This window comes from Labeo rohita, chromosome 11, assembly GCF_022985175.1.
Source record: "Labeo rohita strain BAU-BD-2019 chromosome 11, IGBB_LRoh.1.0, whole genome shotgun sequence".
Lineage (NCBI taxonomy): Eukaryota > Metazoa > Chordata > Actinopteri > Cypriniformes > Cyprinidae > Labeo > Labeo rohita.
This window is the reverse complement of record NC_066879.1, coordinates 12,747,335-12,765,850: the sequence shown is the minus strand read 5'-3', so window position 1 is coordinate 12,765,850 and position 18,516 is coordinate 12,747,335. Positions and strand designations below refer to the sequence as shown.

Genomic DNA, 18,516 nt, shown 5'->3' with positions numbered 1-18,516 from the left:
GTTTTTTGAGGAAAAAAGTTCAGGAATGTTCTCCATATAGTGGACTTCTATGGTGCCCCCAAGTCTGAACTTCCAAAATACAGTTTAAATGCCGCTTCAAAAAGCTCTAAACAATACTTTTCTGGCGAAACAATTGGTTGTTTTCTAAAAGAAATGATAATATATGTATATATAATATATATATTTTTTTTTAGAAAATAACCAATCGTTTCATTAGATAAGACCCTTGTTCTTTGGCTGGGATCGTTTAGAGCCCTTTGAAGCTGCATTTAAACTGCATTTTGGAAATTCAAACTAGCAGGTTTAGAAGTCCATTATTGGAGAAAAACTGGAATGACCAGACAAGATGAGTGTATGAGGTTAAAAATTGCATAAATTGTAATTATTTTAGAAAATAACCAATCGTTTTGCTAGATAAGACCCTTCTTCTTCGTCTGGGATCGTTTAGAGCCCTTTGAAGCTGCATTTAAACTACGTTTTGGATATTCAAACTCATGACCACCATAGAAGTCCACTATATGGAGAACATTCCTGAAATGTTTTCCTCAAAAAACACAATTTCTTTACGAAAGACAAACATGAACATCTTGGATGACAAGGGGGTAAATTATCTATAATTTTTTGTTCTGGAAGTGAACGTTCTTTAATCGTAAAGAAATTATGTTTTTTTAGGAAAACATTTCAGGAATGTTCTCCATATAGTTAGCTTCTATGATGCCCCCGAGTTTGAACTTCCAAAATGCAGTTTAAATGCAGCTTCAGAAAGCTCTAAACGATCCCAGCCAAAGAACAACAGACTTTTCTGGCGAAACGATTGGTTATTTTCTAAAAGAAATTATAATATATGTACTTTTTAACCTCAAATCTTGTCTTCATGACAGTTAGGGTATGTCAAAAAACTCCCATCTTATTTTCTCCTCCAACTTCAAATTGTCCTGCATTGCTGCAGAAGTACCGACCCAGTGTTTACAAAGTGAATGTGCAAAAAAAATCAAACACCCTTTACGAAAAAGGTAAAACAGCGATTTAAGATGATTTTGAAGTTGGATGAGAAAATGAGATGGGAGTTTTTTGACATACCCTAACTGTCATGACCCAGATTACAGAGAGTTCAAGCAGAGCTAGACAAGACGAGCGTATGAGGTTAAAAATTATATAAAATTTTTTTTTTGAAAATAACCAATCGTTTCATTAGATAAGACCCTTCTTCTTTGGCTGGGATCGTTTAGAGCCTTTGAAGCTGCATTTAAACTACATTTTGGAAGTTCAAACTAGCAGGCACCATAGAAGTCCATTATATGGAGAAAAATCCTGGAATGTTTTCCTAGACAAGATGAGTGTATGAGGTTAAAGATGGTATAAATTGTAATTATTTTAGAAAATAACCAATTGTTTCACTAGATAAGAGTATTCTTCTTCAGCTGGGATCATTTAGAGCCCTTTGAAGCCGCATTTAAACTGCATTTTGGGTATTCAAACTCGTGAGCACCATAGAAGTCCACTATATGGAGAACATTCCTGAAATGTTTTCCTCAAAAAATATAATTTCTTTATGGCTGAAAAAAGAAAGACATTAACATCTTGGATGACAAGGAGGTGAGTATCTGTAAATTTTTGTTCTGGAAGTGCACTACTCCTTTAAAGGAACGTTTCATTTTATTGTAACATTATGGGAACGTTACTTTTGAATGTTGTAAAAAAACGTTTGAAACTTCAAACTGAACAAACATTCTAATGTTACTAGAAGAACGTTTGTTCATAACTTTGAGAGAACCTTGCTAGAATGTTCTGAGAATGTTTACATGCAAGTTTGATAGTTGATAGTTTTTTAACAAGTCAAAGCTCTTTTAGTGTAATTGTACGAACGTCCACCTTCAGCCGGTGCTTCACGTGTCTTATTGCTGTCAAATCATGACTTGATTTTGATTAAGTAAACGTCAGAATAACAGTAGTCATATTTCCAAATGAACACTTTACTTGATTCTCCAAGTGTAATTTTTTAGTCTCAGATCTGATAATCAGGATCTTTTGAGGAACATTTGTTTCCAAAAGCTTTATTTTGACTGTTCCTCAGGAATGATCTTCCCAAGCCTCCAAAACATCTCACATCTTTTGAGGAACGTTTATTTGTTCATCTCTCAATCATAATTGGATTGCATTGTATTATATGTTTGGATCATTTTAATCTCTAAATAAAAATTAAAATATGACTATATGAGCCATAAAAGCCTGATGGTTCTGATATGATAGTCAAAAAAAACTTTTTTATAATATTTTATCTAGTATTAAGTGATTATTATTTGATATGCCAGCTGTACAGGTTTAATATAGTAATGTTCTTCAACCACTGCTGAGACTTTTGTATGTAAATGATGGACAAAAAACCCCTGAATCTTTTTGATATATAATTCATGAGAAAGAGAGAATTTCAAGTATGCTCTCTTGACTTTTGGATAAACATACTTGAGGTTCTTTGATAATCCGTCTTAAGCTGATGGTGGATCTGATCCGCATGGAGAGCGTCTGTGCTGAGGGATATAGTCTGGGCATGCGTGACCTCTGACCCACAGCATCATCTGGGGTCTGGCGCTGCTGTATCACAGACAGACACTCAATGGATTCGGATCCTGAAGGTATGCTAATGGAATTTCAATTATTATTTTGTACCAATCCTAACAGAATCCTGCTTTGTTTCCCAAATTAGACCCTGCTGGATGCAATGTAAAATAAACATCAGTGTTACTTTAGTGTTAATTATTTTGTTTTTATAAACATTATTTATTTATTTATTTATTTTATATATGTTTTTTTTTTTTTTTTAATGTTTACTGATGTAAAGCACATTGGTCAACATGTGTTGTTTTAATAATAATATATAAATAAATTTGACATTGACATTTATTTATTTATTTTTATTATAGGTTTTCTTATGGTATTTATCTTTTTTAGTGTTTTTTTTTTTTCTATATTTCTATTTCTAATTTTTATTTCAGGTTTTGCATTATTATTTTAGTTTTTAGTTTTAGCTATTTATTTCCAGCTTCTACATGCAATGCTTCAATGTAAATTTATTTTATTTAGTTTAATTTAATATATAATATTTATGTTTTATTTAGTTTCAGCTTCATTTCATTTTAAACAAATGTTTTTAATAGTTTTCATTTTAGCTAAAAATAATAACCCTGGTTCCAGTAAGATCTAATAGTCTTGTTTGATTTCAGATTATAGTAAATTGTGGTTTGAGATTTTTAAAAAGGATGTAATACTGTTATTTTTGTTCAGATACGTTTGGTTCTAAAGCAGTGCGTTTAGAATTTAAATAAATAATATTTATTGCAACCCTTTGGTTCTGAACAGTATTTTTCTCTTTGTTTAAGTGACATTGTTACTTAAACTGTTGTAAAATCGTCATAAAATATTTTGGTACTATTGTAATTTTATTGTTTTTTTAACAGTTAACTTTTACATGCATGCAAACTGTCAGTACTGTTATGTGACGTGTCGACACAAACACACACTGCTGACCCACATTCAGCCTTTATTCTACAGGAACTGATGCAATAAGACCGTTCTGTGGCAAACCCCGCCCTCGCTGTATCCGCTGCGCTGATTGGTTTGACGCGACAGCAGCTCGTCTCTCATTGGCCCGTCCTCGCGTCGGTCAGAGCGCCGTCCCTCTGCACATGGAGGGAAGGAAGCCACGTTGACACCAATTAGTGTTTTTACCGCTTGATCAACTAGAACACCGAACCGAATCTTCCTTTCAGCGTGATTCTCGGCGGAGGTAAGAAAATGTTCCGTTTCCTGAGATGATGAAACATTTAGACAATCATGAGAATGATGTATCAGGCTGCAGCATCAGGAATCATGATTCAAATGCACTGATTAAAACAATAACAAGCTGTCTAGAGTGTGTTTTATTGTGTATAATAGCAATATTAGTGTAGTTAGTGTACAGTGAAACTAAATAAATTATGCAAATGACCTTGATGTTGCAGAGTAGCACGTAATGTGACTTTAATCCCTGCTACAATGTAACAGGTAATTGTTTGAAGTGCAGTTGATGTTGCAGCCTTATTGTAATTCATCATTTATTAAGACAGGTTGTGATTGTGTTAACAGTGAATCATGGCACTGTCAATGCCAAAGTCATTGCTTTGCATGAACTGAATAAGTGTATTTTAAATGCAAGCTGCTTTGGATGAAATGATGATTTTTTTTTTTTTTTTTTTTTTTTTAATTCATATGGTGTTTTGTCAGGTGTGTCATTGTCAGGATGAGTGTAGGCTTCATCGGAGCGGGTCAGCTGGCACACGCCCTGGTCAAGGGCTTCACAGCGGCGGGTGAGAAACGGGTCAAGATGACCGTCCTCAAACAGTAATGAACTTTAGTCTCTCGACTGATCAGGATTGTGTTTGCATACACTACTGGTCAAAATGTTGAAAAATCTCTTTTGCTCACCAAGGCTGCATTTATTTGACTAAAAATACATTAAAAATTGTGAAATATTTTTACATTCTAAAATAGCTCTTCTCTATGTGAATGTCTGTTAAAATGTAATTTATTTCTGTGATCAAACCTGAATTTTCAGCATCTTCAGTGTCACATGATCCTTCAGAAATCATTCTAATTTCATTCTCATATTTTTGTAGAATCATAATACTATGCGAAAGTCTAGGGTCGTCTTTTAAAACAATAAAGGATGCATTAAATTGATCAAAAGTGCCAGTAAAGACATTTATAATGTTACAAAATATTTCTGTTTTTAAATAAATGCTGTTCTTTTGAGTTTTCTATTCATCTGTGAATCCTGAAAAATAAAATGCAACACAGTTTCCACAAAAATATTGTGCAGCACAACTGTTTTTAACATTGGTAATAATCATAAATGTTTGTTGAGCAGCAAATCAGCATATTAGAATGATTTCTGAAGGACCATGTGACACTGAAGACTGGAGTAATGATGCTGAAAATTCAGCTGTGCATCACAGAAATAAATTACAGTTTAACAGATATTCACATAGAAAACTGCTGTTTTAAAACAAAATAATATTTTGGAATTTTTTAAAATATTTTTGATCAAATACATGCAGCCTTGGTGAGAAAAAGAGCTTATCTTTTGGCCAGTAGTCATATTTCTGTTGTTCATGCAGTAACCAGTTCACAGTGGCAACATCTGTGAAGCTCTAAAAATAACAAACCATACAATTAAAGTGTCATAGCAGTATTTAATCCACATCTTGTTGTTTTTAGTTTCTGAATTATTCCACTCCTCATGTTTCATCCACATTTGTCTGTTTTTCAGGTGTAATTGCTGCAAACAGAATCACAGCGAGTTCACCCGACACAGATCTGCCTACAGTCTCCGGCCTGCGGGTGTGTAAACATGAACTCTCTCTGTGTGTTTGTGTATTGAGTCGTCTGCTGTTTATAGTATAACATGCTCTTCTCGCCTTCCTTGATGCTTTCTCAGAAAATGGGCATTAATTTCACTACAAGCAATAAAGAAGCAACGCACAAGAGTGATGTTCTGTTCCTGGCCGTCAAACCTCACATCATCCCGTTCGTTCTGGATGAAATCGGTCCAGATATCGAGGACCGTCACCTGATCGTCTCCTGCGCCGCTGGAGTCACTATCAGCTCCATTGAGAAGGTGCGAGACACGCCACTTAAACATCAGAACGAATGCTTTTAATGATGTCATTAACAACTTGTTTAGGTCTCTACACACTGGGTTTAAAGAAATAGTTTAGTTAAAAATAAACATTAGCTAAAAATGACTCACCCTTAGGCCATAGGAGATTAGGATGAGTTTGTTTGTTCATCAGATTTATAGAAATTCCATCACTGTCTCACCAGTGGATGTGAATGGGTGCCGTCAGAATGAGAGTCTAAACATCTGATAAAAACATCACAATAATCCACAAGTAATCCACACCACTCCAGTCCATCAGTTCACATCTTCAGAAGACAAAAGATGAAACAATCCATCATTAAGACATTTTTAACTCATTTTTACGAGTCCATAGTAACGCTTCCTCCAGTGAAAAAGTGGTCTGGTCTGAATCAGGTGAGAAATCTGCACAGATCAAGCACCGTTTACAAGCTAAAACAGCTGTAAACAAATATGTGGCTGGATTTTGATGTGAGAGACAACAGGAGATGGACTTTTTCACTGTCTTAATGATGGATTTGTTTGAGCTTTTGTCTTTTCGAGATGTGAACTGATGGACTGGAGTGGTGTGGATTATTGTGATGTTTTAATCAGCTGTTTGGACTCTCATTCTGACGGCACCCATTCACATCCATTGGTGAGACAGTGATGGAATGACACATTGCTATAAATCTGATGAACAAACAAACTCATTCTAATCTTAGATGGACTGAGGGGGAGCACATTTTCAGCTAATTTTTATTTTTAGGTGAACTACTCCTGTAATAATAAATTGGGCAGTGATTGAGACTAATAATAAAAGTGTGTAAAAGTCTTATGTTTAGCTGCTGTGTTATTGTTTTTCTGCACTTACCTGTTGTAACATGTCTTGAACTCACGTAACAGGCATTCCATCTCATTAATTATACTGAAGCTCGTTTCTCCCTCAGGTTATGTATTTTTCTCTTTTATCAAACACATGAGCTGTTTTCCTCTGTACTGTCGGCCGAAGCTCTGAATCCCGAAGGAATCAATTATATGGTGTGATTTCGTATCAGTCGGTGTGTGTATTGACCGCGGCACGTTCAACGTTTGTTTGTTTTTTTTTGTGCTCTTTGTTTTGATTGCTTCTCTTATATTTCTCTTTTTGACTAAATGTAGTTTCTTCATCAGCATGATTGTTTTACATGGAGTGTCAAAGCACAGCAGCAGGGTTCTGGAAGTAGAAATCACATTCATTTTTTCCGTAAAGGTTTTTAAGGAGAAACTGGTCAAGATAGTTGTTCTGTAAAAACAGCAAGTCTGTATTTTGCGTGTGTTTTGTTTATTTATTTATTTATTTTTTTGTTCAGTCACTGCACAATATGATGTGTTTTAGTGCCACATTAAAAAAGAAAAAAAAATCTAAGATTACAAGAAAGTCAAAATACTACAAGAGTAAAGTCGAAATACTTTGAGAATAAAGTCAAAATGCTACGAAAGTAAATTTGAGATGTTTTGGCAGTAAAGTTGAAATACTTCAAGAGTAAAGTCGGAATGTTTCGAGAGTAAAGTCCAAATACTACAAGAATAAAGTTAAAATACTTCAAGAGTAAAATCGGAATGTTCTGAGAGTAAAGTCGGAATGCTACAGGAGTAAAGTCCAAATACTTCGAGAGTAAAGTCGGAATGTTTCGAGAGTAAAGTCGGAATGCTACAAGAGTAAAGTCCAAATACTACAAGAATAAAGTTAAAATACTTCAAGAGTAAAATCGGAATGTTCTGAGAGTAAAGTCGGAATGCTACAAGAGTAAAGTCCAAATACTTTGAGAGTAAAGTCGGAATGTTTCCAGTTTAATGTCGTAATGTTTCAAGAGTAAAGTCGGGAGTAAAGTCAAAATGCTACAAGAGTAAATTCGAGATGTTTTGGGAGTAAAGTTGAAATACTTTGAGAGTAAAGTCGGAATGTTTTCGGGAGTGAAGTCGGACTGTTTTGAGAATAATTTTATTCTCGTAATATTTGACTTTATACTCGTAATGTTTTTATTTTTAACGTGGCACTAAAATGTAGTCGTAGCACGGAAATAAGTACATATTTTCACTTTCATTTTTGTTGAAATTTTAATTACTAATACATTTCACAACTAATATAATTTAAAAAATTTGTTTCAGTTTTAGTTATTTTAGTACATTTTATATACGTGTGTGTTGTGTGTGTGCAGAAGCTGCTTCAGTACCGCACGGCTCCTAAAGTGATGCGCTGCATGACAAACACGCCGGTGGTGGTGCGCGAGGGAGCGACGGTTTACGCCACAGGAACACACGCTGACGTGGAGGACGGGAAGCTCCTGGAGCAGCTGATGGCCAGCGTGGGCTTCTGCACCGAGGTGGAGGAGGATCTGATCGACGCCGTGACGGGCCTGAGCGGCAGCGGACCTGCTTATGTGAGTGTTTATACCAGCACATCACACACTGAATGATCAGATACAACAACAACATACAGCACAACTCTTTTCATCATTAATAATAATCAGAAATGTTTATTGAGCAGCAAATCAGCATATTAGAATGATTTCTGAAGAATAATGTGACACTGAAGACGAGTAATGATGCTGAAAATTCAGCTGCGCATCACAGAAGTAAATTACAGTTTAACAGATATTCACATAGAAAATAACTATTTTAAATTCTAATAATATTTCACATTTAAAAAATATTTTTGATCAAATAAATGCAGCCTTTGGTGAGCAGAAGAGACAAAAAACATTGCATCTTAATACCAAAATTTTGACTGGTAGTGTCGTTTAATGGATGTTATAAAAATTAAATTCCACTTTTTTAAAATTAATCTTAAATGTCTTTTATGTTAAAGTTTTTCAATTTGAAAGTAACCTGCTGCTGACATGGTGTTAAATATAAATACGTAGTCGTGTGTGTTTGTCGTCAGGCGTTTACGGCTCTGGATGCTCTGGCTGATGGCGGGGTGAAGATGGGGTTGCCACGGCGACTGGCGGTCAGACTGGGAGCACAGGCTTTACTGGTACGTCACATGACTTGAGCTCTGATGCAGTGCATGATGCAAACATTACACAAGGTCTTGATTTGTTAACATTACGCTCTTTTTGTACATGATGAACTTCAAGCATCAGTGTAGTATTGGTACGGCTGTGAGAAACACGTGTGTCTTTATTCCGTCTTAGGGAGCAGCTAAAATGCTTCTGGACTCGGAGCAGCACCCGGGACAGCTGAAGGACAACGTCTGCTCACCGGGTGGCGCTACCATCCACGCGCTGCACTTCCTGGAGAGCGGAGGCTTCCGGAGTCTCCTCATCAACGCCGTGGAGGCGTCCTGCATCCGGACCAGGTGACGCTCAGCTGCTTAATACGGTGTTTCTGATGGGTCGTGATGAGTGGTTTGTGTTGGTGAGAGAGCGATTAATCAGCTGACACTGCTGGGATTATTAGGATTGGCTGATTAACACAAGAGTGCCAAACGCCGATGGCCTTATGGATCATGCACATTTGGTAATGAGTTTTGAGGAAATATTGAGTGAAATAAGTGTTCAGTTAATTTCATGCTGTTTACTGTCAGAAAACAAGTGCAAATAGTTTGCCCTTAGGGGGCAACAGCTTTAGAGCCTTGAAATTCGTTTACGTTTTTCACAAATGCTGCTCCAATTTTTCTGGATCCAGCTCAGTTAAATAATTTTTAGTAATCAAAAGCATTTCTAATGAATTAAAATTATAAAACGTATAATTTAAGAGCATTTTGTTACATTTTAACCCCCCTGTGAATCCATTTATTTTTTGGATTCTGTATTATTTTTTATGGTTAAATTACATTTTTAGTAAAGCATGAAAAAAGAAAGCATGTCTGATAAACTGAAATTGTGAAATGCATACAGTTTAACAACAATTTATCAAATTGTAACAAATTTATGTTTTTAGCATTCTATGAATTGTTTAATTTTTTATTTTTTCCCACATTCTGTGTTTTTTTTCTGTGTTTTAAGTATTCTGGATTCTAAAATATTCTGGTTTTCATGATTTAATTAAATTTGAACAAACAAACAGCATGCCAAATCTAATGAGTTTTATAAACTTTACCAACTGATTACAATTTTATATTCTATTAAAAGTGTTTTTTTTGTTGTTTTTTTCAGAAATTGTTTTAGTTTTTCTTTAGTTCTGCCCCAGTCACAAACTACTGTACCTTTAAGAAAACAAATTTTGCTTTGTTTATTGGTGTTATTTTGGCCTTCACTCAGCTGCTTTCCAGCTCATTTCAATTACTAAATATACATAAGTAGTGTAGTGAGTGTAGTCTGTCTCATGTCTGTTGCTATTCGCTCACACCTCCTGTGCTCCTCCTCACAGGGAGCTGCAGTTTCTGGCCGATCAGGAGAAGATCTCGGCCGCTGCCATCAAGAAGACGACGCTGGATAAAGTGCTGCAGCAGCCGGGCGTCTCGTCCACGTCAGTCGCCACCAAGAGCAGAGTGAACCTGTTCAACAACAAGAGCGGTGTCAAGAAGAACTGAACACACACACACACACACAGGACAATACAAGATCTGTGCCGTCCATCCACACACATGCACACATTTAGACTGAAAGGCATTATGGGTCTGTGCTTGTACTCACAGCTTGTGTCCTGTTACACTGGTACAGCATTAGACCAGAAAACATGAGTCATAAAGAGTGTTATTAACATTATTATTAAACTTCTCCATATCTATAAAGGTCAAAAAACTTCAAAGGGAATCATGTAAATGGTTTCCAAACAGGTTTTTTATGTCAGTGTTCACTTTGTTTCAGGATGAAACTGACAAATGACACACATTTTGCACACATGAACTGGAAGAATTGTTGATTTTGTTTTGATGAACAAGATACAAGAACTTCCTATAGCAGCACCCTGGCAACAACTCAACCCCTTATAGAAACACCCTGGCAACAACTCAAAACTCCTTATAAGAACACCCTGGCAACAACTCAAAACTCCTTATAAGAACACCCTGGCAACAACTCAAAACTCCTTATAAGAACACCCTGGCAACAACTCAAAACCCCTTATAAGAACACCCTGGCAACAACTCAAGCTCATCACACCCTATAGCATCGCCCTGGCAACAACTCACCACACCCTATAGCAGTGCCATGGCAACAACTCGCCATACCTTATAGCACTGCCATGGCAACAACTCGCCACACCCTATAGCAACGCCCTGGCAACAACTCGCCACACCTTATAGCATTGCCATGGCAACAACTCGCCACTCCCTATAGCAACGCCCTGGCAACAACTTGCCACACCTTATAGCATTGCCATGGCAACAACTCGCCACACCCTATAGCAACGCCCTGGCAACAACTTGCCACACCTTATAGCATTGCCATGGCAACAACTTGCCACACCCTATGGCAATGCCCTGGCAACAACTCGCCACACCTTATAGCATTGCCATGGCAACAACTCGCCACCCCCTATAGCAACTTGCCACCCCCTATATGGCAATGCCCTCGCAACAACTCGCCACACCTTATAGCATTGCCATGGCAACAACTCGCCACACCTTATAGCATTGCCATGGCAACAACTCGCCACCCCCTATAGCAACGCCCTGGCAACAACTCGCCACACCTTATAGCATTGCCATGGCAACAACTTGCCACACCTTATAGCATTGCCATGGCAACAACTCGCACACCCTATAGCAACACGTATAGTAATGTCCTTGTAAACAGGATTTATTTTTTGTCAGTGATCACTTTGTTTCATGATGAATCTGTTTTGCACACAAACTTTCAGACATGTTGATTTTCTATGATTAACAGGATATCAGAACTTCTCTGAGCTGTTACAGGAAGTGATGTCACAGAACTTTTATTTTGCTTTTTTTGCTCTTTAATTTTGATTTATTCTTGTAAAAGATGTGACCTGTAATTTCTCTCTGAAACGTTTCATCAGGATCGGTTGCAGACCTGAACACCCCTATATATTTGTTGTTTGTTCTTTTTAAAATGCTGGAGAAAATAATGAATGTCAAACAGCCAAAGTGTTTTGTAAGCTGATTATCGAGCGTGAAGCATCTTTCTGTTTGTCTGTTCTGTGTGTTTCTAATGCAGAAATATGAAAACCGAATAAACGGTGCTGTAAGTTAAAAAAAGAAAAGCTGTGTTTTTGCTTACGCTCATGGTTTTATTTCCGTCGGCTTCATTGATGAACTGTGTTCCCGATGAGCGAGAACATTGTTGCGTTTGTTCCAGACGTGTAATTAAAGCAGGAGCGAACTATGAATAATTAATGTTTCTTTAAGCAAATTAACTGAAGGTTTTTCTCTGAAAGCCATTACTCAACTATACAGGAGAACAAACACACGGCGTCACGCCGTCCTTCAGGTGCTGAACACAAACCACCAGCATTGCGCAAGTTTTTCTCAGTAGCCGCTTCTTCCTTGTGCTTTACAGTAAATCGTTTCTCCATGTGTGATTGCGAAAGGATTTCATTAACTTGACATTTCTGTTTTAGTGAGTCCAGTAAATCATCTCTAGTTCTGATGGTGATATGCTGAAAGTTAGCACTTGATCAGATGCACCATTTTCACCTGCTGGAGCATAAAACAGGTGATGAAATCCCACAGGTAGCTTTAGAAATGATACAAAAAACAGACACCTTAGTAACTGCATAGCAGCGGTGTAAGAGTCTCTTGGAAACCCTATAGAAATGCCGTAACAATAACTGAAAACACCTTAGCAGCCCTATAGGAACACCCTGGCAAGAACTAGAAAAACCTAAGCAGTCTATTAGAAATGCCTTAGCAACCCTATAGCAACCACATTGGAACCCAGTTGCAATGAACTAAAAATGCACTTGACAGCAAATTAAAGCACCCTAACATCCCTATAGCAATCTCCTAGAAACAATTTAAAACACCCTGTAGCAACCTTATAGCAACGCCTCAGCAACAACTCTACATCCCCTGGAAAACCTCAAGCAATGTCCTGACAACAGCTCAAAACACCCTATGGCAATTCCTTGGCAGTAACTCAAAACACCCTGGTAACGTCATGGCACCAAATCAACATACCCTAGCAATGCCTTGACAACAACACAAAACCCCCAGGCAACGCACTGGCAACTACTCAGAACTCCTTAGCAATGCCCTGGCAAGAACTCAAAGCCCCCATAGCAATTCCTTGGTAACAACTCAAAACCCCATGGCAACAGCCTGGCAACAACTTAAAGCACCCTAAGAATGCCCTAGCAACAACTCAGAACCCCATGGCAACGGCTTGACAACAACTTAAAACACCCTAGCAATACCCTGGTGACAACTCAGAACCCCATGGCAACGCCTTGACAACAACTTAATCAAAAGGAAAAGGAAAAGGAAAGGACGTGACATGTGGAATTTACCCCATCCAAGTGCACACACACACAGTAGTGAGTAGTGAACAAACACCCGGAGCAGTGGGCAGGCTTATTGCTATTGCTGCGGCGGTGCTCAATGGGCTCACCTCAGTTGTGGTATTGGGGATGGAGAGAGCACTGACTATTCACTCCCCCCCACCTTCAATCCCTGCCGGATCTGGGACTCAAACCCACAACCTTTCAGTTACAAGCCCGACTTCCTAACCATTAGGCCATGGCTGCCCCTGTTGCCATAGACACGCCCTAAAATACCCTGGCGACAACTCGGAACCCCATGGCAACAACTTAAAACACCCTAGCAATGCACTGATGACGACTCAGAACCCCTTGGCAACAACTTAAAACACCCTAGCGATCCCCTGGTGACAACTCAGAACCCCTTGGCAACACCTTGGCAACAAATTAAAACACCTTAGCAATGCCCTGGCGACAACTCAGAACCTCACGGAAAAGCCTTAACAACTGAAAACACCCTAGCAATGCCCTGGCAACAATTCAGAACCCCATGGCAACACCTTGACAACAACTTAAAACACCCTAGCAATGCCCTGGCAACAGCTCAAAACCCCTTGGCAACACCTTGACAACAACTTAAAACACCCTAGCGATCCCTTGGTGACAACTCAGAACCCCTTGGCAACGCCTGGGCAACAACTGAAAACACCCTAGCAATGCCCTGGCAACAGCTCAAAACCCCTTGGCAACACTTTGACAACAGCTTAAAACACCCTAGCGATCCCCTGGTGACAACTCAGAACCCCTTGGCAACACCTTGGCAACAACTTAAAACACCTTAGCAATGCCCTGGCGACAACTCAGAACCTCACAGAAAAGCCTTAACAACAGAAAACACCCTAGCAATGCCCTGGCAACAATTCAGAACCTCATGGCAACACCTTGACAACAACTTAAAACACCCTAGCAATGCCCTGGCAACAATTCAGAACCTCATGGCAACACCTTGGCAACAACTTAAAACACCCTAGCAATGCCCTGGCAACAATTCAGAACCTCATGGCAACACCTTGGCAACAACTTAAAACACCCTAGCAATGCCCTGGCAACAATTCAGAACCTCATGGCAACACCTTGACAACAACTTAAAACACCCTAGTGATACCCTGGCAACAATTCAGAACCTCATGGCAACACCTTGACAACAACTTCAAAAACACACCTTGACAACAACTTAAAACAATGCCCTGGCAACAATTCAGAACCTCATGGCAACACCTTGGCAACAACTTAAAACACCCTAGCAATGCCCTGGCAACAATTCAGAACCTCATGGCAACACCTTGACAACAACTTAAAACACCCTAGTGATACCCTGGTGACAACTCAGAACCCCTTGGCAACGCCTGGGCAACAACTGAAAACACCCTAGCAATGCCCTGGGAACAGCTCAAAACCCCATGGCAACACCTTGACAACAACTTAAAACACCCTAGCGATCCCCTGGTGACAACTCAGAACCCCTTGGCAACGCCTGGGCAACAACTGAAAACACCCTAGCAATGCCCTGGCAACAGCTCAAAACCCCTTGGCAACACCTGGCAACAAATCAACAACCCTACCAAAACCCCCTAGCAACAGCTTAAAACACCCTAGCAATCCCATAACAACGCCCTGGCAACCATCCACAACACATTAATACCAGTGGTGAGTTTTAGGTGTAGGGCAAGTTTATGTAGCATATTCTATACACAATGGTAATTCAAAGTGCTTTATCTAAAAAAATCTGTTCAAATATTCATAAGAAATGCATGAATAAAAACCTTAAAAAACAAGTGAAGAATCTGTTAAAAATCAGAGTCCAACCCAGAGGTTTCTGTTGCGAACAGCTGTAGCTGTGAATGTTCTGCGTGTGGTTTCTGGTGAGTTCTGGACCTGCAGCTCTGAGTCAGTCGGGCTGATGTGAGGAACGCTGCAGGCTCAGGCTATTTCTAGAGCTGCATTGTGTAGATGTTTCTCTGCTCAGCTGGCATGGAGATGAGTGCGTGTCAGTCCGAAGACACACCGCTTTTAGAAGCGTCAGGGTCACTTATGAAGCCGCTCTGACCTATGGGTCAAAGGTCACGCAGGGGAGTCGGCAAACTCAGAAAACCATTACAGTAAACGCATGAAGATCTGCATGCAGCTCGTTTGATCAAATGACACAAATCAATATAAAAACACCACCATTTAGAAAGATGAGATGACATCTTCAAGTCGACGTCCTCGTGAAAGCTTTCCGCTCTTTATGAACGTCCTCTTTATTTTCTTGTCATGGTGTAAAAAGTCTATTAAAGTTGAAGTGTCTGAGTCTGACCGGAGCAGATTCCTGATCGTCTGATACTTCCTTCAATTACAGCACAGGCATTTTCAGTTTTACAGCATTTCAGAGTCGGAGTTGATTTGTGTTCCTCCGTGTGTCTTCAGGACGATGTCTCGACGTCCACGGGCAGGGACAGCGGGATTAGTTCCAGAGCTGCTCTTGTGTTTGTGTTTCTGACGGCCGCTGTTTATTTGTGTGTCTGATTGGAAGTCGAGGAGGCGCTAAAGAGTTCCATAATCCTCCTTTTATTCCAGAGGTTCTTCCTCGGTCGGCCCACCGCTCTCAAACGCTGATAAGTCAAACGAATCTTACGCTCCTGTTATTCCTCTGGAAACGCGCAGGACGCCGTTCATCATTTTTTGATGATATTCCACCAACACAATCAGCCGTTTTCACCGTTTCCGAGTTGCTCAAACAAGTTTCTTCAAAAGAGCTTTTGGCTGTTGATGAACCATTTTGTTACTTCTTCAGATTAGTTTCTGAGTTTTTGCAGTTTTAACAGGATAGTTCATCCAAAAGTAAAAATGACGACTTACATTGTGGAATGTTCCTTTGCGCTAAATTATCGTGAGTGTTATAAACTACATTCATGTTGTTTTTCTGTTCTTTTTGAGATTTTGTTGTACAAAAAAACAAGTATTTCCTTCCCTTTATGTTATGAAAATATAATATTTTTGCTCCCATTAAGTTATGAAAATATTATTTCTGAATGTTCAAAACATCATGTTTTTGAATGTTCTGGGTTTTTTAAAAGTGTTGTTTCTTTTTTTTCTGAATGTTATCTGAACATTCAAAATGTATAGATTTTTAATCTTTTTTTTGTGGTTATGCAAACGTAAAAGGGACATTCCATTTTAGCATTTTGCTAAGATTATCGAAATTCTCTTGAAACAACTTCAAAAAGTAACTTCATCTTGAAAGTAACTTTCAAAAATTCTAGAACTATTCTAGGAAAAGTGTTCCATGAATGAGATATAAAGATCATTTTACCAATGTCCCTGTATTTCTGAATGTTATTTTAAAGTTCAAAATGTTTTTTTAAATTGTGGTTATGTGAACATTGAAGAAACATTACATTTTAGCACTTTGCAAACATTTTGTGAATGTTACTTTTGGAACGTTCTCTCATAACATTCAAAAAAATGTAAGAGAAGGATGTCCAACTAAAATATTTTAGGAGAAGAACATTCTATCAGTGAGGATCAAAGAACATTTCACTGTTCAGTTACAGAAACATTATTTCTGAATGTTCAAAATGTCAATTTTTGAAAAAAATGTTTGTTTCTTTTCTGTCCTTTTCTGGACAGTCCATCTGTTTTGTTGTACCGAAAAGTGCAGTTCAGAAGAAATACAGGTTTTAAAACAACATTTTTTGGAGGGTGAACTATTGTGATAGCACCGCTGATTTCATCTAATTGACATCTGGCGCAGAATCAACGCACATCTAAGCCGTCTTTCCTGAGCGCTGTCTGGAAGTGTCCATTAGATACCACAAATCCATCTTGATGTTCGCTCAAAACCACCTTACGTGCAGCAGATGCATTTCAGCTCTTTATTTGTGTCGCAGCTTCCGCAGCACCGAGATTCTCTGAAAAGAGCTGCTGGGAAAGAGTGTGAACAGAGAAGTGTGTGTTTGAACTGATATATTTTATCATTGCTGTACAGCCGGTGGCTGCAGAGAGAAAGAGGAAGACGGGCTCTGGTTCTGGCGGTTCGTCTAAACCGCAGTGAATCATCACTCCAGCTTCCTCCTGTGGACCAGCAGCTCCAGTAAGAACAACTGATGCACTTCTGATGGAGGTTAACGCAGCTTTTCATGAGATCTCCATCCTGGACTGGTTTATCCCTATGCTTGTTCTTTCATAAAATATACATATTTCAATTTGTTTATAGCTCTATAGTGATGTTCTGATTTAGTGTTTTATGTCTTGTTGTTTAAAGCAGGATACTCCAGCTAAATAGGGTCAATTTTCAACTAATAAATATCACTATAATTCCCTAGCTGATTGCTTACAAATGTTTTTTTGTTTTTGTATTACAAGTTTTCTGAAAAGTTGTTTAAATATGCACTAATTTGCATTCATTTCCAGAATACTAATATGAAGATTGGATAAAGCCAGGTTCAAAACTCTTGTTTGATTTTGTCGTCATATTAGAGTTGAAGTTTTTGCTGAGAGGATTTTGAATTTCTCTTTTTATTACTCCATAAATTAAACAATACAGTCAGCATACAGAAAACGAACACATTTTTATTGTGTTTTTAAGAATAAAGTGTTATGTAATTAAGTGTGAATGATATATAAACAAACCCCTCAGTAAAAACCTTCAGAATATAGAGAGGATTAAAACTGCCAAGTTTGGTGTTTGTAAGTGCTGCTGAAGTGGAGGAGAAAACTTTTAAATATATAGATTTGAATTGAATTCTACAGATGCAAATAGATAAAGTGCGGTAAAATAAACACTTGTATTTAGACACTACAGCCAAAACATTTTTCATGCACTGGTAAATTTTGAGATATTGGGCTGCTTGGTCTTTTATAACATGTTGTTTCAGACTAGTGGAAACAAACATCCAAAATATACATTGAAGTGTTTATTTTATTGCACTCTGTTTTGCATATGTATGTTTCAATTACAATATAGACCTTTAAAAGTTTTCTCCTCCACTTCAGCAGCACTTACATATACCAAATTTTAAAGTTTTATTCCTCTCTATATTCTAAAGGTTTTTACTGAGGGGATTTTGGATTTGTTTTTTTTATCACTCCATAAATCAAAAAATACTGTCAACATACAAAAAACAAATAAATCTTTATCACGTTTTTAGGAATAAAGTGTTGCATAATTCGGCGTAAATGAAATATAAACAAACCCCTCAGTAAAAACCTTCAGAATATAGAGAGGAAAAAAACTGCTAAGTTTGGTGTATGTAAGTGCTGCTGAAGTGGAGGAGAAAACTTTTAAATATATAGATTTGAATTGAATTCTACAGATGCAAACAGATAAAGTGTGGTAAAATAAACACTTGTATTTTGGAAAGACACTACAGCCAAAAACGTTTTCATGCACTGGTAAATTTTGAGATATTGGGCTGCTTGGTCTTTCATAACATGTTGTTTCAGACGAGTGGAAA

At 38.1% G+C, this 18,516-nt stretch overlaps 1 protein-coding gene and 1 long non-coding RNA gene across 2 annotated transcripts; one reads left to right on the top strand and one right to left on the bottom strand.

Annotated features, from left to right (window-relative positions):
* Positions 1–3,632: 3,632 nt before the first annotated feature.
* On the top strand, positions 3,633–11,050 carry pycr1b (pyrroline-5-carboxylate reductase 1b). The gene is made up of 8 exons (XM_051123321.1): positions 3,633–3,784; positions 4,261–4,343; positions 5,306–5,376; positions 5,474–5,653; positions 7,855–8,076; positions 8,580–8,672; positions 8,833–8,996; positions 10,010–11,050. Exons 2-8 carry the CDS (start codon positions 4,277–4,279, stop codon positions 10,170–10,172), a joined length of 960 nt encoding a protein of 319 aa, XP_050979278.1. The 5' UTR covers positions 3,633–3,784; positions 4,261–4,276; the 3' UTR covers positions 10,173–11,050.
* On the bottom strand, positions 10,783–11,307 carry LOC127173429 (uncharacterized). The gene is made up of 3 exons (XR_007828750.1): positions 11,208–11,307; positions 10,948–11,173; positions 10,783–10,879 (listed from the first exon to the last, which is right to left on the bottom strand). It is a non-coding gene; the product is annotated as an uncharacterized LOC127173429 (long non-coding RNA).
* Between the last annotated feature and the right edge of the window lie 7,209 nt (positions 11,308–18,516).